Source organism: Herpailurus yagouaroundi, unplaced genomic scaffold (assembly GCF_014898765.1).
Source record: "Herpailurus yagouaroundi ecotype Mexico unplaced genomic scaffold, PumYag 246, whole genome shotgun sequence".
In the NCBI taxonomy this organism is placed as follows: Eukaryota; Metazoa; Chordata; class Mammalia; order Carnivora; family Felidae; genus Herpailurus; species Herpailurus yagouaroundi.
In genome coordinates, this window is record NW_024412463.1 from 12936907 (window position 1) to 12960310 (window position 23404).

A 23404-nucleotide genomic window follows, 5' to 3' on the forward strand; every position below is an offset into this window, starting at 1 on the left:
GAGACTGCTATGTAAACCAGCTCCACAACATGAGAATGTACAGGTTCACGGTTCACTTTGTGGGACAGAACTTACACGGGGTCTGTTCCAACTGTGCGTTTCTCTGCGGAGGCCCAGAAAAGAGCTGAAGGGTTTGCCCAGGTGCAGGTGTGGGAGTTGGCAGCCTACTCGAGAGGAGTAGGGGTGGGTGGGCCGGGGGCCTGCTGTGGCCTCCTCTCAGGTGTGGGCACGGCAGGTGGCTCCTGTCCACGTCTGCTTTCCCCGATCTGCAGCCATCGGCCCCTCTGTTGGCTCAGCTGGATCCTTCTTGTCCTGCGGACCTTTGCTCCAATGTCCCTTCCGTGTCGCCCAAGCGAGAGTAGTCACCGCCTCGAGTTACTGTCCATCACACAGCGTTTTCATTTCTTCTTCACCGGTTAGCCCTTCCTTGCTGGGTCCCTGCCTGGTGGAGCGCGGACCTGCACTGTCCTTTGTCCTCACCTGCAGCTGTCCTTTGGCCAACCCCTCCCCAATATCTTCAGGCCCTGCGTCTCTCTCCTGCCTCCCACGCGCCTCGAGGTCAGTCTGCGGTCGGTCGGAAAGTCGTCCGGCGGGGACCGTGCCTGGGCCCACCAGCCTCGCCGTCGCCCCTTTAAGCGCCAGGCGGGGGCGCACGCGCAGTCGGGCCGTTGCGCGCACAGGCGCAGTGGGGCGGCTGATGTTTACGGCGGCAGAGGTCGGGGCAGCGCAGCCTGGCCGCGGACGGGCGAGGGGCGCCCGAGGAGCTGCTGGTCGCGGCCCAGGCGGCCTGATCTCGCGGGCCGGCCGAGCCCGGAGGTAGAGCCGCCGCCACCGCCGCCGCCCTTGGCCCGGCCTGCGGCCTGCGGCGGGCGGCGGCGTCTCCCCCCGGCCCCTCCCTCCTCTCTGTCTCCCCTCCTGGCTCCCGGCCCCCGAGCGCCTGGACCCCTCCTCCGGGTGGCGTCCCTCTCCGCTCCGGCGTTCTCCTATCCTCTCCCCGCTTCCCTGGCCGTCTTCCCTTCCTGTCTCCCCTCTCCCCGCTCCTCGGGCGACTCCCCCCTCCCCCCTCCGCGGGGCGTCTCCTCCTCCCCCCAACCAGCGTTCCCCTCCCCGGGGTTCCCCCTCCCACATCTCTTCCTCCATCCCCCAACCCGACCCGGCACCTCCCCTCCAAGGAGCCCGGGTCCCTTCATTCCCCTGCTCCGCTGCCCGGGCGGGTGGGGGGGTGGGGGGGTGTTGTCTCGGGGTGAGCCTTGCGGTTCGCCCTCCAGCGTTCCAGGGCTTCCCGGAGGTCTCCCAGTGCCCGTTGCTTGCACGCTTGGATTTGCTTGACTCTACAGACGTGCAATCTAATCTGTCCCTAGTTTACTAAGTAGGAAGCGCTTGTAGTTCTAAGGCAAGTCAAGGTTTATCAGGGTTTAAAACAGATTCTACCTTGGGACTTTTCAGAAGGTGATAGTCTAGGGGCGTCTGGCTGGCTCAGTCAGTTGAGCATGGGTGTAGAGATTACTTAAAATTAAATCTTTAAAAAGAAAAAAAAAGGAGGTGATAGTCTGTGACATGGTTGGTTGGCCTTTCCAAGCCTTGGGGATACTAGAATTGGCACAGAGCCCCAGGACTTCAAGGCACCTGAAGAAGGTCTGTAGCTGGGGAAGGAGAACTTGCTTGGGGTGCCCGAGTTTTGTTTTCTTCCATGGGATGTGCCTCTCAGGTGGATGTTTGCTCGAGTGTTGTCCTCAAAAAAGCTATCTACATCTCTGTCTTTCCCCTTTGTTCGTCACAAACCTGTGATGGTTTTCTTCTTTCTTTTTTGGCAGAGGAGTGGCTGAAGTAAACAACTCTGTTTTGGGTGTTGAGTAGACTGTCCTTCAAGAATCAGTGAAGTCAGGTTCCTATAAACAACTCCCAACTTGTGGCTCTGCTTGGGTGAAGTAGAGCCTTACAGGTGGAATGAGAGGGGACCTCTGAGGTGATGGGGTCAGTGCCTTGACCTCTTGGACCCACCTCAGCTGTACCTAGCCTGGGATGTCTCTGGGGGTGAGAGGCTCTCCAGGTTCTGAGAACAGTGCAGTACTTGGAATCTAGTTGTTAGAAAGCTTTTCTGTGTGTTTAGTAGAAATGATCTCCATCTGATGTGTTCTGCCCCAGTTTTTATCGGTCCATGAATATTGTATATGTGGCAGCCTTTCAAGTATTTGAAGAAAATCCCTCTGTATGTATTCCTTTCGAGAGTTTTAGTTTTCAAGATGAGAAATCTGTGTTTCTTTCATTATTCTGCCAACAGGAGGTGTGGTTTTAGGTCTGTTTTCTGCTGGTCTCAGCCTATTAATAACCAACGCGGTCGGATTGGCCCTTGGGGTTATTATGATTGTAAGACACCTTTCAGTAATAACCATCAGGAAACTTTGAAAAAAACAAAGGTTTATTACTTACAGAGCCTGGAAATTTTATAGCATACCTGGGGCCACACAGTGAAGTGGGAGGCTGTGGAGAGAGAGATTGAGGGAGCACAGGCCTGGGTTCTGCTTTTATTGGAGTCGAGGGTGAGGGCCTAGGGGTTTCTGAGGCTTGATCTTTATTGGGGAGTTTACAACCAAACTTAAAGCTTGGGAAGAGAAAAGATAAGTGGCCCAAAAGGTCTCTTATCAAAATCAACTAAGAGCTGATCTCAAATAGAGGATACTCTGGGGGGAGGTGTCCTGGTTCTACCTCATTGAGTGGCAGGAGGCAAAATGTTTATTCCTCACCAATCTAAACTTAGGCACTGGCATTACAGACAAGAAAAACCTCACGGCTTACACTGCAGGGTCCTTTTCCTTCGCTCATTTTGCGTATGACATTACCGTGTCCATATTTCCCTTAAGAAGGGATATTCAGGTTGGAACACGACTCTCCATGTGTAGTCTGACAAACCCAGTGTGGACTGGAATCCTGAGCCCCCATTGTCACAGCTGTGCAGCTGTGCTGACCCAGCTATAGCCTCCTTGGTTGTCAATCACGAGACCTTCCCATGCCTGCTGCTGCCTGAACCATCTTCCTCACTGTCCACAGGCAGTTGATTTTGGAAGGAGCACTATGAGAATAAGGTTGTCCTGTTGGCCATTTACCCCAGAGTAGTGAATTACGTTGAGAATTGCAAGTCACGTGGGTGGTCAGTAATGAGCAGTGATTGTATCCAGTGTGAGGGAGGCAGGTTAGCAATATTGAACCCTATATAGATGGTCCCATGCATCCCACCGGTGACAACAGGTAGGGTTGCCCCATAGTTTTTAGTCTGTCATCTGGGGCAAAGATCACCAATGTGTTTTGTGTTAAAGAATGTTTCTCCCTTGAGAATTTTTAAAAGCTGCTTTTGGTGTGGGGTAACGAACGTAGGCCTTTGGCTAGACAGTCCTGAGTTTGAATCCTGGCCTTCTTCTCACACACTGGTGTGTGATCATGAGCAAAGTAGCTGCTCAATTTGCCTTGTCATGTCGTGAAACTAAAAGGAGCTCCAGTGGCTGGCAGGTGGTACCTGTAAAAAGTTGTAGCTCTTTTTAGTAAAAGGCTAGCTTTTGCATACTTTCAAAGTGAGGAGAAGTTGAAAATAAATGATAGATTACTTAGTGGAAAATAAAATGTACCCAATATATAGTTTTTGCTTTCTGGAGATAGAATGATGATATTGAGGTAGAATGATAGAACATTGTATGCAGGGTTAGAGCCTCCGTGGAGTATATGTGGTTTCCAGGCCTTTTCCTAAATAGACCTTTAAGCAGCAAATGCAACTCCACTTCTAAGCAGTGACCTAAATTTTCAGATGGCTGCCCCAGACTAGAGGTGTAGACTGTCGCCTCAGCACTAAGTGGCTTATCCAAGATTAAGCATGACCTCATTAGCACTCTCCCTGCAGCTAACTTTGCTGGCCGTGGACCCTAACCCTAACAGTGGCTCTGAAACGAGTTGAAACGGGGTGAAAGTCTAGTAATTGGACCACCCCAGTGCTTTGGAAAGTATGACCTTCAGCTCTAAAATCTTGATGAAGATGAAGGATCCCAACCATAAATGGAAGAGCGTTTGTGCTAAGCCCCATGTTTTACATATTTTGTGTGTTTGCTGTGAGAAGCGGACGATTCATTGTGTGGTCACTTGTTTTTATTCCTGGAAAACCTCTCCCGGTGCGGTCGCCAGCAGCGTACGTGTGTGTGGAGTCTCTACTGCTGATGGTTCTCGTTCTGCTGTTAGAAATGCAGACGACTGGGCGGCGGGGGGGGGGGGGGGGGAGCTGAGGATAAACCTTGTGATCATAAATTATGATATAGGAAGTTGTCCTGATTCGGAGAATGTGTCAGTCTTCGCGAAGTTTGGTGGTTTCTGTTTTTCCCAACAGTTTTATGTCAGATGTTTTGTAAAACGTTACCATTTTATGTGACGTAAAGTCATTCTTTTCAAAATAGTTATGTGGAGTAAGTATAAAATTGGAGAAGATATTTTTTGTGGTTTAGGAAAAGTAAGACCTCCTCAGCTGGGAGAATGTTATCCCTGAATTAGATGGAGAAACATTGTATGTTAGCAGTTGGCTCACAGGGGGTCACGCTTTTGTCGTCTTGAAGGCAGCTGGGAAGAAAGTAAGCAGCGGACCTTCTGTTGGTCAGAGGTGGAGAGGTTGCCGAGCATACAGTGCCAGAGGGGGTGTAGGACGTCTAGTAGCAGCTGTAGCCTGGAAACAGATTTTGTACTTGTTACGATAAAACGTCACCATTCATCCAGTTGGGCGAGAGAGTTTTGTTAGTGGTGTTTTTGCCTGAAATTTGTACATCCAGATATCCAAAAGAACAGACTGAATGGATCGCTCGCCTTGATGTTTATGTGTATGTGGGGGTGTAGAGTTGTCAGATGAAAATAGGACACCAGTTAAATTTTAATTTCAAATAAGAATGAGTAACTGTAGTATTTGTTGTTTACCTTAATTTCATTCTTTTTTGCTTTTAAAGAATGATTTACCAAAAGTGATCTACAACACTTGAAATATTCAAAGAGAAGCTGATATTAGCATGATTTTTTTTTTTTTTTTTTTTTTTTTTAGACCTATCTGTGTTCTTTTTGTGTTTATATTCAGTGACTTTGTCTTGTGTCCCTGTTAGGGCAGATCTATATTCAAGATAATTTCAGTCCTAAATGGCTGACTTTGTAGATTGACAATTTGTGCTGAAGTATCGAATTCATACTTACATGATGTTTTTCAGTTGTCAAATATGTTTTAGGTACCTCAGGGTCATTTGGATTCATTCGATATTATGAACTACAAACTTACTTCTGGATGGATACAATGGAATTTCATACATAACTTTTGGTTTGTTTTTAACCTTCTGAATTTGGCATCCTCGGGGTGGGGTGGTGGGTGGGTAGCGACAAAATACATTCCACGTGTATTATTTTAGAATTCGAAATTGGCTGTTATTAGAAACTCTGTTGGGCTTTTACCTGTTCCGTAAACAGCTCTTTGGAAACCTTTTCCATTGCAGCATTGCCTGAGTGTGGTCTTGACGATGGGAGGTGCTGTGAGTGCTGGTGAGGACAACGATGAACTGATAGACAATTTGAAAGAAGCACAGTACATCCGGACTGAGCTGGTGGAGCAGGCTTTCCGAGCTGTCGACCGCGCAGACTATTATCTGGAAGAATTTAAAGAAAATGCGTATAAAGACCTGGCGTGGAAGCATGGAAACATCCACCTCTCAGCCCCGTGCATCTACTCCGAAGTCATGGAAGCTCTGGACCTGCAGCCAGGCCTCTCCTTCTTGAACCTGGGCAGCGGCACTGGCTACCTCAGCTCCATGGTGGGGCTCATTCTAGGTAAACCTGGAGAGAGTGTGGGGCCTTGTCCCACGGCACTTGGCCTTCTGAGCACTCCCCCCCTGCTCCCCGGGGTTGTTTACGCACAGCCATTGGCTGGGCTGGTGGAGGGAGGCCTTTGAGTTTTCTGCGGGGACCCCTCCTGTTCCTGCCCCCTCCCACCTGAAGTTCCGCAGTCCGTTCAGCGCACCCTCCTTCTGGACGGCACAGGACCTAGAGAATTACAGTGGGACCTTACAGTGATTTCCTGATTAACACAGTCACACAGCCTGCCTTGTCTCTCTGTCTGTAAACTGAGACTAATTAAGTTTAAAGTTCCCTGGAAGTTAAAATTGTTCCAAGCCGTCTTGCTTTGCTTTGTTTTAATGCTAAAAGAGTTAATTCCTGTAGGTTTTTCTTTGTAAATAAATTCCAGGGATGGGAAGGACAAGTTATCTTATTTGAAGACATTTTGCCTCTTTCTCCAAACAAGATGTGAGACTGCACATGGGAATTGGCATTTTTGTTGTTGAAACAACAGGGCTGTCTGATAATTGAGGGCTCAGGTGTCTGTTTTTACTCTGAGTGAGGTGGAATGAGTAACGGGAGCTAACCTGTGCTTTAAAAGATTGCTGTAAAGAGGGGCTGGGGCTGCTGCAGCGGTCTGTGTGAGAGGGTGGCATCTGGACCACAGGCCCCAGGTGCCAGGCGTCGTGACGAGACCCGCTAAGGAATATCAGGAACGTGCCTGTGCGCACACACCTCTTGGTCAAACTAGTGTGAGATTCTTAGTTGGAGATTTCAGGCGAGAGCCATCGCTGTGCAGGCCACAACATTGTTTCTTTGCGGTTGTTACAGACAGTCTTAGCAGTAACAGTTGGTATTCATGGGTATGGAATGAAATTTTTGTTTTTTGTTTTTTTTTTTTTAAATGTTTATTTATTTTTGAGAGCGGGAGTGGGGGGAACCGAGGATCCGAAGCAGACTCTGCTGTCATCATGGAGCCCGACGTGGGGCTTGAACTCACAAACTGTGAGATCATGACCTGAGCCGGACTCAGACGCGTAACCAACTGAGCCACCCAGGCACCCCAAGATTTTTGGTATCTTTATAAGTTTATAGGCTTGGGAATTTGGTGATGTTTTGAGACTGATCATTTGACTTCAGGCTATAGATGGGTATCTTCAAATTTTTAAATGTGGTTTTTTTGTTTTTGTTTTTGTTTTTTTCCTCTTTTTAATGTTTGTTTATTTTTGAGAGAGCATGTGAGTGGGGCGGGCGATGGTGAGGCGCTCTGCGCTGACAGCATGAAGTCGTGAACTTTGAGATCGTGACCTGAGCAAGTCTGACCCTTAACTGACCGAGCCACCTAGGCGCCCCTTGTTTTGTTCTTTAAAGCTAAATGATTTTTGCACGCACTTTGTCTTGGATTTAAACTGCTTTGCACAGGACCCCAGGTTATGTGTCATTCTGGTATTAGTGAAGGGCAGTTCCCTTCAGTGGAGCAGAAAATGGGGGAGCTAAGGATGATACGATATTTGGCAGAGAGGGGGATGGGGTATCATGTTGACTAGGTTAGAAACGCTATTGAAAATAACTAAGAGCCTCAGGAAAAGAGGGCATATGGTAAGCCTGAGGTGACCTGTTGCACTGGACGTTCCCTAGAAGTCATAAAGAAATGGCTTGTGTTCTCTGAGTCCCCTGTTTGCTGGGAATGTAAGTAGATGTTGCAGTGGGGAGAGAGAGACCTGAAGGGGGGGAAGTTTTGGGGGGCTGTAGAGGACACTGTGTACTGCTTGGATGTATCTGAAGGAGGTGACTGGAGAGTTTCCTTTGCTGCACAGACATCTTGGATCTGCAGGGAGGAGGCTGCGTGCACTGGACCGATACCTGTGTCCCGACAGCACGTGTCCTGGACCTCTCTCCAGCTCATCCGGCCTTTAGCGTTGCTTCAAGCACATCGCTGGAGAGCTGAAGGCCATGCTGGCCACCCAGTACTTGCAGGTGTGAGGTCTGGAGTCTTTCATCTGACGTTTTTGGCCTCAGCTGCCCTTCCACCTGGCCCTGAACTCTTTGCCCTTTCTGCCGCATTCCTGTCCCACTGACCCGAAAGTGCAGTGTGATTAGGGAGTGCAGTGCCCTCATCAGGGGCCTTGTGGTCTGGGTGTAGTGCCACGCCCTTGATGTCTCGTCCTGACTGTTGCTCTGTGTCCCCCCCTCCCCTCTTAATCGTCTTGTTATTGGGGTGGGTCAGGAGCTATGGATTAACACTGTGTTTGGTGTTAAGCTTCTTGGGAACTATGTCCCCTGTGTGTTATTAGAATGAACTACTTAATAGGTGTTGACAGAGGGGCGGATGAAACTATGACGACTGGGAAGGTAGAGAAAGGTTTTCTTGGATTCCGGTACAACGCTGCCAGCCTGAGAGCAGTGGGGGTGGAAGTCAGCGACTGGGCAGAGGGTCTTGAAGTTAGATAATTTGGATTTGATGTTGTAAAGAGTGAAAATGCGACTTCTCAAGTAAGGTGTGTTTTAATGAGAGAATGTTTTGGCCGCAGCTGTGTGTATGACAGGTGTTGACAGAAGAGAGTCGCAGGTAAGTTGTCCAGGTGGAGGAGAGGGAAGCCTTGGCTTGGGATGGCTGCAGTGCCGTCAGGGGCCAGGGAAGCCCGGGCGGCAAAATGTAACGGTACGGGTGTGCGGATGGTTGCTGATTTTCCCGTATTTCTGTTGGATTGTGGTGTTAGGTGCTGCGCTGTGACTTCAGTATGTCTGTCTAGTGAATAAGGTATTACATGCCCCGTTGGTTTTCACACGGAGGCTTCTAATAATGGCAGTGTGACTTACCTCTGGTACACAAACAGGTGTGAGGTGTGGGGCTCGGTGAACCTGTACGTAAGTATTCACGTTCCTGCAAGCACAAAGTTCCCAATAGAATCGGCACCCCAGTGGCTGCCATGCTGCCCCTCCCCCTCCAGAAAGGCCAGCACTCTTTGGCCCTCCGTGATCACAAATGAGCGTTGCCTGTTGCTGACCTTCCTATAAACGGATTCCCACAACAGAGACTCCCCTAGCTGTCTGTGTCCGTAGATTTCATCTGGAGGCAGTTCTATACGGAGGCAAAAACTTTATCGTTAAGTGGGCGTCCACCTTTTCTTACAGCTTTATTTCCAATTACTGACAATTTTCCTTTGGGATAAAAAAAAATGTTTCATTGTGACTTGGTTATAGTTTTATTTTAATGATGATCCAAACCTATTTGTGAGGATTATTAAAATTTTCATGTCTGAGTAGGGCGACCTCTTATGGCAAATAGGCCTGTGTCCAGTTTCATTTGGAAATACATTTTTCTTCTTCAGTTCATTAGTGAGATCTTGAATTCCTGGTTGCAGATCTTGTTTTTTTTTTTTGTTTTCGTTTTTGTTTTTTTTACATCTTCAAATGATTGAGAGCAGGGAGGCCCAGGCTTTGGAAAGGTGTGGAGTTAGTAATGTCAAAGAAACGAGTATTTACAATGTGGCGAGCATAGTCTACCCTGCATATTTAAAGATTAGCTTTTTGATTTAGGTCCAATAATGTGTCAAGACCTCAAAACCTTGCAAATTTCTTCATGTAATTATACGTGCTGAATCTGGTGCATTGCAGTTGAAAAAATAGAAATAAAGAGTAAGAATTTTTGCCCTAGTTCTAAAAGTTTTCTTATTCTGAAACCTTTTAGGTCCTTTTGGTGTGAACCACGGGGTTGAACTCCATTCAGATGTAATAGAATATGCAAAGCAGAAGCTGGACTTCTTCATTCGAACCAGTGACAGCTTTGACAAGTAAGATCAGATACTAACTAGCCTTGGGTTGGTGTGTGAATTACAATTTAAACTTTTGATTAGTTGAGAGAAACGAGTTTATTAGTGTTCGGATACCAGCAAACATGATTCAACTTTGGCAGGAGAATCAGGGGTATATGTATAGCTGTTCTAATTATTTTTTGTTTAAAAATTTTTTTTTTCTTTTAACGTTTATTCAGTTTTGAGAGACAGAGTGTGAGCAGGGGAGGGGCAGAGAGAGAGGGAGACACAGAATCTGAAGCAGGCTCCAGGCTCTGAGCTGTCAGCACAGAACCTGACGTGGGGTGTGACTCAAACCGTGAGATCATGACCTGAGCCGAAGTCCGGCTCTTAACTGACTGAGCCACTCAGGCACCCTCTGTTGTAATTGTTTTGTAAATATTTTGTGGTTTTGAGGGCTTTAGGTTTCTTTTTTTTTTTTTTTTTAAACTATGATACCAGGGCAAGACTGATTTTTCACCAACATAATAAGAGAAAGGAAATAGAATATTCATTTTGCTCAATTTTCGTGTTTCTGACACAGACAACATGTTTTCATCTAATATAGTTTCTTTTTATTTATTTATTTATTTTTTTTCAACGTTTATTTATTTTGGCACAGAGAGAGACAGAGCATGAACGGGGGAGGGGCAGAGAGAGAGGGAGACACAGAATCGGAAACAGGCTCCAGGCTCTGAGCCATCAGCCCAGAGCCCGACGCAGGGCTCGAACTCACGGACCGCGAGATCGTGACCTGGCTGAAGTCGGACGCTTAACCGACTGCGCCACCCAGGCGCCCCTCATCTAATAGTTTCTAGAACAGAATTGTTGCATTTGTCTTTAAGTAGTATATATAATTACCTCTTGCCATTTTTAAATAAGGCATTAAAGTTCTTATTTTAGAGTTTACCATTTTTAGAAACACCAAATGTATTTTTCTTTCATTTTACTCGTTTTTAGTAGATCCTAAATAAGGTAGTCTATAAAAACGGAACAAAGACTGTGATGAATGGAGGTTGGATGATTTAAGCTTGGATCGTGCTTATGGCATTCACTTCCATAATGTTTTGTTTGGAATTTCTTGGATTCTGTTAATTAAGAGTATAATTCTTTTTGGAAGTCTGTCTTCTCGCTTCTGGCTCTGTGAATTGCATTACCTCACTATAGGGTTGTTCAATGAAAAACTAATCCGTGGTTAACATAGATTTTACTCTGTAGACTTGTAATGTGATCAGCTCAGTTACGGAAAACATTTTTTGCTTCTAGATTTGACTTCTGTGAACCTTCCTTTGTTATTGGCAATTGCCTGGAGATTTCTCCAGATTGTTCTCAGTACGATCGTGTGTACTGTGGGGCTGGTGTGCAGAAAGAGCATGAAGAATACATGAAGAGTCTTCTCAAAGTAGGGGGCATCCTTGTCATGCCGCTGGAGGAGAAGGTCAGATCCCTTTCATAACTGACGTGTTTAACTATGGGCCAAGTTCTGTTCCGGGAAGTTTGCATACATTTTTCCTTGTATCCCTCAACAATTCTGTCCATTTCACAGATGAGGACCCAGGCAGGGACAGGGCATAAAGACAGCCTAGCTGGGGCCAGGGCAGACCCAGGAAGGCACCCTGGAGCCTGCACTGTAAGCCCTGAGCTCACATCCCTCTGTCTCCTCCTGTTTTCCTTCCTCTCTCCCACCTCCCTTCCCTCCTCCACAGTTATTCTAGTGTGCTTATTCTGTTGTTAGGCTCACACATAAAAATTACTTCCGTAATTCTGATTGTAGTCTGATTGTTTGGTTCTGTGACAGTGAGCATTCTACAGGAGTCTCTTCCTTAGTATGAACCTTGTCTAAGTCTGCTATTTGGTCATGTTTCTGTGTGCTGTGGATATTGTGCTGCACTGAGGCAAACAAATTGTAAGAAATGAGCAAGATTAATCAAACTTGAGTTGGTCCTAAGGAAGAATGTCTCCATCACAAAGAAGTAGGAAAAATGGAAATAATAAAAATGGGAGATCGTGCATTTTTGTGTGATTTTCTGCAATTTTAAAATGTTAGCATTTATTTTGTTTAAAAAGTAATCATTCATTGTAGAAAATCCAGAAGATATGATAATTAAGAAAAACTGCTTACAATCCCACCCCAAGTGCTGTTAGTGTAGGATTCAGTAATTCCTGAAATTACGATCAAGTAATTCTTAGTGTTTTCAGATGGTCAGCTGGTGTTCAGATTTTCCTGATTATCTCAGAATTTATTTGAATAGGGTTTCATTTGATTATATCTTTTTTTTAATTTTGCCAGTTTTATTAAGGTACGGTTCACATAGAATAAAACTGAACAATTTTAACTGTATAATCCATTGAATTTTGACAAGTGACGACAGAGGTAGCATACGACGCAAACAACATATAGAACATTTTCTGTTGCTCCCCCAAATTCCCTCTTGCCCTCCTTTTTTTTGAGATGTAATTCACGTATTAGTTTCACGTGTGCAGCGTCATAATTCAACAAGACAATTGTGTTTTCATACTGTGCATTTGTAAGACCTATTTGAATGTGCTCCAGATCCGTTCATCAGCTTTGGGCCACGTACAGAGCGTTGTGTTCTCCAGCAGAGCAGTTCAAACAGCACAGTTCCCAGACCTGTGGTATCAGTAACTCTTCTGGAGGCAAAAGTCAACTTACAGTGCTGATGGAATTTGTGAGAAACATTTGGTTTGTGTCTTGCGTTTGGTTGGTATCTTGCTCTCTCCTTTTTAAAGATTTTAGTTTTAAGTAATCTCTGCACCCGGCGTGGGGCCTGAACTCACAACCCAGAATGAACGTGAGATCAAGAGTCGCATGCTTCACCGGCTGAGCCAGCCAGGCACCCCTGGTTGATATATGTCTAAAGTGTTTCTTTTTTTAAAAAGATTTTTTTTTCAACGTTTATTTATTTTTGGGACAGAGAGAGACAGAGCATGAACAGGGGAGGGGCAGAGAGAGAGAAGGAGACACAGAATCGGAAACAGGCTCCAGGCTCTGAGCCATCAGCCCAGAGCCCGACGCGGGGCTCGAACTCACGGACCGCGAGATCGTGACCTGGCTGAAGTCGGACGCTTAACCGACTGCGCCACCCAGGCACCCCTAAAGTGTTTCTTATCTATAACTTTTTTTTTTTTTTAACTTTATCCTTGCATTTGTCTTATAGAGTTTCCTACAGCCTGGATTTGGAGATTACATATCTCTGTGGTGGTATCTTACATATTTCTTCTGTTCTCTGTTTTCGCTGTGAATTGCTAATTGGATCCAAAGACTTGCTTAGTTTGCAGTTTGACTCAACTTTTGGTGGGGAGGGAGGGTGCGAGAATACTTACCAGGTATTACAGTGTATGTCCATATACACTCACATCATACCCGATGCCAGCAGTGCAAATGTGGTCCTGATCCACTGTTTCATTAAGGGATACAGGGTGGTAAATTCTGCTTCCATCATTTCTCATCATTTAGTACCTCGAATACTTTTTTCTTTCTTTTTTTTTTTAATTTTTTTTAATGTTTGTTTATTTTTGAGATAGAGCGTGAACGGGGGAGGGGCAGAGAGAGGGAGACACAGAATCCGAACAGGCTCCAGGCTCCGAGCTCTCAGCACAGAGCCCAACGTGGGACTCAAACTCACGAGCTGTGAGATCATGACCCGAGCCGAAGTCGGACACTCGACCGACTGAGCCACCCAGGCGCCCCGCTTTTTTCTTTTTAATTTTCATTCTAATATAGTTAACGTAACAGTGTTACATTAGTTTCAGGTGTATGATACAGTGATTCAGTGGTTCCATACGTCACCCAGTGCTCCCTGAGATAAGTGTACTCTTCATCCTTTTCACCGGTTTCCCCCGTCCCCCACCCACTTCCCCTCTGGAGACCATGAGTTTGTTCTCGAAGAGCCTGTTTTATATCCTCCCCACCCCCTTCCTTGTTCATTTGTTTCGTTTCTTAAATTCCAGATGTGTTGGGGCGCCTGGGTGGCGCAGTCGGTTAAGCGTCCGACTTCAGCCAGGTCACGATCTCGCGGTCCGTGAGTTCGAGCCCCGCGTCGGGCTCTGGGCTGATGGCTCAGAGCCTGGAGCCTGTTTCCGATTCTGTGTCTCCCTCTCTCTCTGCCCCTCCCCCGTTCATGCTCTCTCTCTGTCCCAAAAATAAATAAACGTTGAAAAAAAAATTAAAAAAAAAAATTCCAGATGTGAGCGAAATCATGGTATTTGTCTTTCTCTGACTTGGCCAGATTTCATTCTTCTTCACGGTTGAGTAATGTCATTTGCAAATACTATCTTCTCCCATTCAGTAGGTTGTCTTTTAGTTTTGTTGGTTGTTTCCTTGGGTGTGCAGAAGCTCTTTTTTCGATGTAGGGCCAACAGTTTATTTTTGCTTTTGTTTCCCTTATCTCAGGAGATGTATCTAGAAAGAAGTCGCTGTGGCCGACGTCAGAGACGTTACCATTTGTGCTCTCTTCTAGGATTTTTATGGTTTCAGGTCTCATGTTTAACTCCTTAATCCATTTTGTGTCTTTGTGTCACCTTCAGTTACTTTCATCAGTGTTTTATAGTTTTCAGAGTACAAGCCTTTCACTACCTTGGTTAAGTTTATTCCTAGATATTTCATTATTTTTGGTGCAATTATAAATGGGATCATTTTCTTAATTTCTCTTTCTGCTTCATTGTTACTAGTTTTTAGAAATGCAGCGAATTTCTGTACATTGATTTTGTATCCTGCAACTTCATAGTACCTGGAATACTTAAGGAGAAAACACCCTCATCATTTATTCGGTTACCCTAGGCACACTGTAGAAGGAGAGGCTGGATACATTCTGATTCTTAACTTTTGTTTACTAGTTTCCTCAATAATCTGGTTCTCCAGCATCTGCTGAAGGTGGTGACTAATAAGATTTTATTTGATTTTTAGTGTCGGTGTAAATTAATGGATATAAACGTACTTAATATCTTAATCATGACGCCATTCTTAATGAAGCTTAACATGTGCTGTCTTGGCCCGTGGGGACCTCTCCAGCTTGGCTCTTGGGCTTGGATACAATTTCAGTAGTCTGTGATAGTTTTGTTACTTTCTGGTAAGAAAAGATGTTCCACACCCACTTTGTATACACATGTATATTTTTTACAACAAAGTTGGAGCCAGCCGTTTCTGAGGATCTCTGTTAATTTGAAGTTCAGTGGGAATTGGTGTTTAGAGAACACAGGTGGGGCCTTTGTGGGAATCTTTGATGCTGGGTGAGTTTTCCAGTGGAACTCTGGAGCTAGGAAGTTCACACACACACATGCAATCTTATGTTTTTTGTTGGTTTGCTTTTTTTGGACATAAAACACACCATGGATTTATATTGGTACTTCCATCTTGAAGTCAGGACGAGAGGGTTTTTCTCACTTCTTCGGTCTGCCATGCTTGAAAGTCCCAGTCCTCGACTACGCAGCTCCTTGTTTATCCACAGCATCGGCAGCAAGAATTTGATTTCTGAAACTGGGTCAAGATGTGGGCGGGGGCTTGGGGGGTGGGGAGCTTCTTTGGCCCTTATATTACACTAGGGATGTAGAAATTAACATGTTTTAAAGTCACTGGAAATAATGCTTTCCTGTGAGGTTGTATAACCTCAGTCACAGTCATCAGCCTGACTCGCAGCTCATTTGTTTTCAATGTTTAGGGATTGCCGTTTTAGGTTTTGTAACTTGGTAAAACATTTATAAGATTCCAAAGTTTAAGTAATGAATACTCACAGAATTTTTTCCCCCTCTGTGTTCCCTCTACTTCACCTGTAGGTAACCATTGTGTTTGTTTTTAGTTTATGTGTTTATGCAAAAACTATATAAGCAAACACAATTTTTCATACGTGAAGATATGCACACTTTTTTTCCATCCCATGCACCTATCCAGACATATGAAACGGGAATTGATAGTTTGTAAGTTTTATACATCATTTGTTGTTCATTTTAGGTATTTGGTGTTCAATATAAGTAGAAATTCTTTTTTGTCCTTATTTTGTGTATTTAAAAACGTTTCTTGGTGGTGTATGAGAATGCGATTTTTTGATGGCCAGTTCGGTTCTTTCTAGCTTCTTGCTGTTTCCAAGCAGTGCCGCTGTGACGAGGCTGTGCATATCCACGTTTGTGGATGTTCTTAGTCTTTGTCCATACCCATGACCTCTTCCGGGTGCTTGATTGGAGACTCTGTGTTTTGACTTTGGCCAGCTGCCTTTCCAGCAGCTTCGCTGTCAGCAGCAGAGGAGAGGAGCCATCCGTGCCCTTGCTAACAGTCCCACCTGCTGTTGCTGTCATTGCTAGTGGATTGTTGTATGTGGCAGGGCTGGATGTCCCCATTTTGGTCTTCTTTCTCAGAGTATTGTTTTAAGTACATCTTTACTTAAATTATTTTAGCAATCTTTGTTGCATCACAGAAATACTGCAGACCTTTTGTTGGAATTGTGTGACATGTTGAATAATTTGAGGATTATGGACATGTTTTCAGTATCTGTCTCCTCGTCTGGAATGTAGAATATGGATTTACAGTTTTCCTGAAGGGTTCACACATTATTGACGGATTATATTTAAATGTTTGGTGTTTAGCATAACTGGAATTTCTCCTTGAAAAAAAGTTTTTGAAGAAGAAGTTTATGCTGGGGTACAGGAATGTGAGCGACCTGTTTACCCAGTACATGGCCACTTAATGCTTTCAGTTCCCAGATTCATGACATAGAATCTTAGTTTTCAGAAGCTTTGCTGGCTTAGATATTTTTAGACAAGAGAGCATATAATCTCAGCATGCCAAAGCTGGGCAAAAATAGTACTGTCACCTGTTTGGGTCGTTAGACACTGGTTACACAGAACACACAGGAGGGCCACGTGGTCTAATTAGGCTCTTCCTGTGCTTCTAATACTGCGATTCACTGCAAATCTGTGTGTTTTGGTGGTGATGTCACATCGAAATTCACATAAACACCGTAGTGAGGAGAAGCTCCAACATACCCAAGATGGCATCGTCACCTTCAAGGAAGTCATGGCAAAACTGTAACAGTAGCTGTTGTTTTGTGTGTGGTCATGTTGCAAGAAAGTCTTTTTATTGTTTCTGTTCTGGAAACAACAGCCTGGTATCCAGTCTAAACTGAAGCATTATAGGTGGTCATGAGTGTCTGTAATGACTTTGACTTTAGGATGTTCCCCACCCCCCCCCCCCCGCCCTACTTTTGCCCCCAACAGGGACTCTTGCAGACAGCCCTGGGAAGTCATCTCATCTGATTGTCTCTTCTTGTTATCCTTTGACTTCTTTTCTCTAACGTGTGTATTTCTTGTAAACAGAAATTCGGTCTAGAAGCTTTGAACATATTCAGGCGAAACATATTTGCAAAGATTTTAATAAGTACTGTGTACTTCCTGCCACATCACATTAGGGGCCCCTGATGTCAGGTTCTTTCATTGTTAGAGTATCTGTGTTTTTTTAGTTCACGTGTAGGAATGGTTAAATATAAACTAACAGTAGCCAAATCTTTTGAATATTCTCATTTTCTCTTTGGGATAGTTGACTAAGATAACACGAACTGGTCCTTCTGCTTGGGAAACCAAAAAGATTCTGGCTGTTTCTTTTGCTCCTCTGATCCAGCCCTGTCATTCAGAGACAGGAAAATCAAGACTTGTCCAGTTACGTAAGTACAAAGATCTTCACTTACCTTTCAGATCTTTTAAAAAATCTCGTTAGAATTTGAAGAGAAAGAAACATTTTAAGGAGCCTTTTAATATTAAAGAGGATTCTGAAGCCTTACAGTTTTACAAATGGTTTTTTACGTATTGTAAAAATCATGATCTGTTTTTAGCCTATTTTAGGTTATTTTGGCCTTGTTTTAAATCCACAGGAGTTATTTCTGGTCATGCCATTGGAAGCAGAAGACTCCCACAAAAGGGAGTTAATTCTGCTACGTGGAAAGTTCTTCCAGAGAGAGTGTGTTCCCAGTGCCGTCGAGCCAGAGGGCTCTTGCTGAGTCATGGGACCTTGTCCTCCTTGGGGCCACCTCATGGGCACACGTCTCAGCCGGCTGGCTGGTGTGTGGTGGGAGGCTTGCTGAGGAGCATTGACTTGGCTAGGCCTGTGCCTGCGACTCCTTCAGGATGTAGACCCAGAAGGAGCAAACATCAGGGCTGGCATTCATCCAAATACTGTTTTCTAGTTTAAACAAATTTACATAGCAGTGAGAATTGCAAGTGACTTTATTTAAAATAAAACTATTCAGCATGGTTTCTGCGTTCTGATCATTTAGAAGATTCGGAAAATGTACAAAAAGGAAAAATAGTAACCATGATCTTACCACCCAAAGGTAATACATGTGTTGGCAAATTCCTTGCAGGATTTTATTTTTTACTTGTGAGGAATCGTTTATCAAATAGTAATGCTCCGCCTTTGTCTCTGCTAAGTGGAGGTCACATGCCATAGATGTGGTCCTTGAAATGTAACAAACAACAGTAGAATATAGACAGTGCCTCAGAGGGGCCAGGCAGAGGATGGGACCTTTCTTTGTGCTTGGTCTTTCTGGGTGAAAATGAATTCTCTGAAGAGAGAAGAAAGGGAGAAAAAGCATGAGCAGAGGCTGATGTGGACTTTCCACATGCCCGCTCCCCGGTGTGGTCTGAGTGAGGGTGTATAGGAGATGCCAGCCCAGTACATAGGTTAGACATGAGTTTAGCATGTAGGCTGTGGAGATCCACCAGATAGTACAACTAAAAGATGTGGGGCATCTGCCTTCTTGATTACCCTTGTGGCCGGCTGCAGGGTGATTTTGTCACATGCAGGCTCTCTGAAAATCCCACCAGGATAAGCTAACATTGCTCGCAGTTGGCCGGAGCACTCCCTTCCAGAATGCTACCTGACTAGCACCAGAGGTGAGGGCATAGTTGGAGTATCTATGGGACGCGGGGGGTGGGGGGCAGGGGCGGGGTGTTGAAGACAAGTCTCTTGGTGTGAGGGCTTGATCCGATCTGGGTAAGAGTTGTGGTGACACGGGGGCGCCTGGGTGGCTCAGTCGGTTAAGTGTTCGACTTTGGCGCAAGTCATGATCTCACGGTTCGTGAGTTCGAGCCCCGCGTCGGGCAGCTCGGAGCCTGGAGCCTGCTTGGGATTCTGTGTCTCTCTCTGCCCCTCCCCTGCTCATATTCTGTCTGTCTCTCTCTCACAAAATAAGTAAACACTAAAAAAATTCAAACAAAGTTGTGACAACATGGAGGGCACCCTGAGATGCCAGCTTTGAGGCTAGCGCTTTAGAGCAAATGCTGGATGACGGATAAGCATGTGATGTTTAGGGTTCCTGAAGCGAACAATCCAGTTGTTTGTAACTGCTTCTTGCTGGGTTGGAGTTTTCTGGACTCCTAAAGTTGTGTCGATGGAGACAGTGGCCTCTGGAGTGGAAGGGACTCGGGCAGGCACACAGGGCCTTTCTGAGGAAGGATGTGGAGCCTGAGGTGTCCGGCATCTGTTGGAGATATGGGTCTGTGGGAGGCTTGGGACCCCATTCAGGACTGGAGCAGAGCCCTAGGAGCCGTTGCCCAGTCTTTGTTACTCGAAGCCACAGAATGGATGCCGAAACAGAGATCGATAGGCACACAGAGAGGGGGAAGTGGTGGGAATCAGCACGTGAGGGAACACCACTGGCCTGGGTGGAGGAGGGAGCTCACAGGAGAGGCTTGGGCCTAGTTAGTTCCCTGCAAGTGGGCGCCTCGGGGGGAGCCAGGGAAGCCAGAATGTGAGTCCTGGAGGTCTGGTGACCTGTGAAGGAGTCCATTCAGCAGGCTGAGTGGCAACAGCCCGTGAAGAGGGAAGGGAAGGGGAGGGAAGGGGAGGGAAGGGGAGGGAAGGGGAGGGAAGACGTGCTGAACGGAAAGTCGTGATTTCGGTGTTGCGGAGTGGGGCAAGTGCTGGAGCCTGTCCCGGACGAGAGAGGGGACACTTGAGCAGGAGAGGAAGCCTGGTGTGGACAAAGGGGAGAAGGTGCTGAGAGCCTCCAGCAAGAGCACTTTCTAGGGCTCCTGTGGAACAGTGAGCCTCGCACGGGATTGTGTGCAGGCCTCTCTGATTTGGGTGATAAATGTTACAGACAATCTAAGAGCCCCCCTAGATTGTAGGTGGCCATCTCTTTTGGCAGAAGCTAGGTAGTGGAGGGAAAAAAGTGGCGCTGCCTTTCAGTATGATGTACTTAAACACACAGCCCCTCATTCCTCTCCCTTTGAGAAAAAAGCTCTTCTGTTGCCATGTGCGTACTGCCTGCGTTAAATTGAGCATTAAGTTGAGCCTGCGTTAATCACCAGATTCTGTTTTTCCTCAGTATGCTTTGGAGTTTTTGTACTTACTAAAAACGTTTGGATTTGCTGTTCTCTGCTTAAATCAAAAAAGAGGAACTAATACTCAATTTGTAAAGTACTGTGAAAATATTAAGATAGACAAAAGAATTCTGGAGCCCTACATCCTCTGTGTTTCCACTGGATGAGCTAGAACCCACGAATGAATACGTAAATAGAATAATGAACCTGGCTGTCCAAGAAGGAAAACACCATAGCCCAGGGTTTTCCCTTGCTTCTGACTGAATAGCCAAACAATCTCGATCTTGCTTATGTAAGTTCAGGGTCGATGTATTTGAAAATATCTTTCGAGAAGGACCACATGCATGCGCACTAGAGCACTAAGTAAGTGACTTTGCCAGGAACGCTCTCTCGTGCCTGTTCTGTGAATACGCCAGTGAATGACAGTGACGTGAAGACTTCCCTGGGTTAGGGCTCTGTGCTGTCCAGGTCACTCTCAGACAAGGTTGACACGTCTCCTCCTTTGCTCCGCAGCGCCGCTGGCCGTGCGAAGCCTCCAGGACCTGGCTCGCATCGCCATCCGGGGCACCATTAAAAAGGTCATTCGTCAGGAAACGGTGAGCAGCAGCGGAAACGGACTAAAGAGCACTCCGGGGGTGAAACGGAGGAGAGTGCGCCGCCGTCGAATGGAAACGATCGTCTTTTTGGACAAAGAGGTTTTTGCCAGTCGGATTTCCAGCCCCTCTGACGACAACAGCTGCGAGGACTTGGAAGAGGAGTCGCGGGAGGAGGACAGAGCCCCCCCGCCCGAAGCCAAGCCAGCCCCACCGGTGAACTTCCTACGGGAGAAGGTCCTGAGCCTCCCTCTGCCAGACCCCCTGAAATACTACTTGCTCTATTACAGGGAGAAGTGAGTCTGTGGGAACAGGGCACCGAGGCAGAGCTGATGCTGTGCCTGCTGTCGCCGAGGGGTCTCCCGGGCACGTGCCGTGGGGAAGGAAAGTGCTCTCCTCTCGACCTTCCTGTCTTTAGTTCGTTCTTGGTTTTCCTGTAGAATCCCCATTCAGTGGTATCATTTCAGTAAACATAATCTGATAAACATAAAGTGCATAGGAGAAGGTTTTCTCAGAAGGGAGAGCATCTCTTGAGAAGGGTGTTTGCTTTTTGTGCTGATGAAACTGACGTCTGCCTGCAGAGACCGCTTTGGTGACCGTCTCCCACTCAAGATAACCTACGAAGACTGAAGTTGAAAGGAACCTGTGTTGCTTAGAAAAAGTGAAAGTGCAAGTTTGCAAGTGTGTAAAATCTTTTCTGGGTGTGACACACCTGTGTCCAAGTTAGCACTTTATGGTGTCAGCCTCGTAATTACTGGCGCTGAGCTCCCCTAACCCTTTTAGTTCTCTGGATGGGGGAGCGTTATTGAAAAGCTCTCCCTTATTTTAAATAAATGTAATTAGATTGTATGTGGGTTGTCCACTGTAATTTTAAAAGAGAGAAATTTGTGATGGGGGAGGAGGAATAAAAGTATCAAACTGCCAGATGTCTTTCTGGGATTCCAAAATAATTCAAGGAATATCTTCCTGACGCCTTTTCTTACCTTTAGAAGAACCAGTGTCAGATAATCCCTTAAAGAAAATACTCAAGAATGAAGCGAGCGTTGTGCGCAGTGAGCTGCCTTACTTTTACTCCAACGGTGGGGATGACTGTTGATGCAACCTTGAGTGTGTTAATGGGTGTCTAGGGCATGGATGTGCTCGGTCCTCAAAACAGGTGGGAAGTGTTAAGACTGCAGGAAATACATTGGAGACAGTGTCAACAACCTGTGCTGTTTTTTCTTTTTTCCTTCAGTTGGCTACTTTTCTGTAATCACATTAAAGTAATGATTAATAGATTTTATCTTTTATAATTCTGGAGAAGAAGATGTGTTAGTTTTCTAATTTTTCTTAATAACAAATGTATGTATTTTAGTAGCTCCATTGCATTAGAATAACAGTCTAACCCCCAGGGACTTGTGGATTCTATCTTCTCTAGGCCCTTTGTGTTGACAGGTTTCTGTGTTTACCAAGTTCCAAAACATTGGTTCTTTTCAAACTTGCTTTTTGTGCCCAAAGAAGAAAACAGTGGTATCAAATGTTAACAGTAGACCCAAACTCAGAGTGCTGCTGTGGGATCAATCATCCAGATTTTATGACTGATTTTATCCGGTGTTGCTGAGCTTGAGTGTGTCTTTGTGGTTTCACCAGCTGAACCGAGTTCTGCTTATTTATTTATTTATTTATTTATTCTTAAACTTCTCTTCTTTTTTAAGTAATTTAATCATTTTCTACAGGATACTATGTGCATGCAGAGCTGGGAAAATATGTCTGTTGCCCTAGATCTGGAAATGTAATTTTTTATAAAGACAGTACTTCACAGTTGTTCTCAACCTGGCTTCTAACGGAAGGCTGGGCGTCACTGTCTCAGAAGCGCCCAGTTTACGTTTACGTGAGGACTTGAGATCACTTAGTGGTGCGCACGTCTGTGCCGACGTCACGCTGACCGTAGTGTACTGATCTCTGCGATCCACGGACATTCGGAGCGTAAGGTCAAATACATATTTGTGAAATCTGTCACACTGGGTGGCTTGACTAAGTTCTTTTCCTATAATTGTACACGGGTTTTATTTATTTTTTAAATCACATTTGCCTTCACGCTAGACTGTAAAGCCTCTTCACCGTGCATAAGACGTGTTTTTCCCTACATAGTTTAGACCTTTGCTAACATTTGTGTTCGTATTTACATGTTGTCTGTTTGCGATACTTAAACCAGAATTTGGTTACAAAAATATATATAGATGTAATATATGTGAAATAGTTTGGTGTTTATCTTATACACGTAGAGAAGAATTGTAAATGGGTTTTCTCGGGCCGAAGTGCCCCTCCCCAGGGTCCAGGATGATGCACTGCTGTCTGTTCCCCGACAGATGGATTATGTATAGTCTGTGTGGCCTGTAACCTCTGTATTGTAAACCACTTTCTAGACAGCTGTGGACTTTTATGTTCTGAGGAGTATGTATTTCTGTGTGTGATTTGTGTCTTGAAAGTAGTAAAGCCACAGACACGTACACAGCAAATGTCAAATTTATAAATATCAAGGATGCAGTGTAAAAATCAACTGTGTATGTAAGAATGCTTTTGCCAGTCTGGACCTTTCAGGGAATTAATGCCAGAAGTTTGAAACCAAGATTTTAATGAGTAGATACACATTGGGTAAATACAAAGGCTATCAATAAACCTCGTTCAGGCACTTCAGCCTTCTTGGCATGGCTTGTGTTTCCTGTGTGGGATTGAAATTCTTGACTACATGTTTTCCAAAAATCTTTAAAAATAAACCTTTTCTTTATTAGAATCATGTGTTTTCTTTCACTGTTGTGTTATGGCTTCATTCTGTACCATGGTAGTACACTTGGGGAAGACGTGATTTTA

The 23404-nt window shown here is 45.3% G+C and overlaps 1 protein-coding gene across 6 annotated transcripts; it reads left to right on the forward strand.

Moving 5' to 3' along the window:
• Positions 1–676: 676 nt before the first annotated feature.
• PCMTD2 (protein-L-isoaspartate (D-aspartate) O-methyltransferase domain containing 2) lies at positions 677–23327 on the forward strand. Of its 6 annotated transcripts, none has more exons than XM_040459989.1 (8): positions 677–816; positions 5241–5329; positions 5502–5832; positions 9530–9632; positions 10899–11070; positions 14047–14130; positions 17179–17302; positions 20475–23327. In XM_040459989.1, exons 3-8 carry the CDS (start codon positions 5526–5528, stop codon positions 20852–20854), a joined length of 1170 nt encoding a protein of 389 aa, XP_040315923.1. In that variant the 5' UTR covers positions 677–816; positions 5241–5329; positions 5502–5525; the 3' UTR covers positions 20855–23327. The 6 variants fall into 6 exon arrangements, with proteins under 6 accessions (XP_040315923.1, XP_040315922.1, XP_040315920.1 ...); XM_040459990.1 differs by lacking the exon at positions 677–816 and adding an exon at positions 1657–3989; XM_040459988.1 differs by lacking the exon at positions 5241–5329.
• Positions 23328–23404: the final 77 nt, after the last annotated feature.

Coding starts and splice junctions, on each gene's coding strand:
- PCMTD2 (XM_040459986.1), top strand. CDS start 1,558: ATGGTTGGTTGGCCTTTCCAAGCCTTGGGGATACTAGAATTGGCACAG. Junction 11,071..14,046: donor TCATGCCGCTGGAGGAGAAG/GTCAGATCCCTT, acceptor CCCTTATCTCAG/GAGATGTATCTAGAAAGAAG. Junction 17,303..20,474: donor ATCAAGACTTGTCCAGTTAC/GTAAGTACAAAG, acceptor TTTGCTCCGCAG/CGCCGCTGGCCGTGCGAAGC.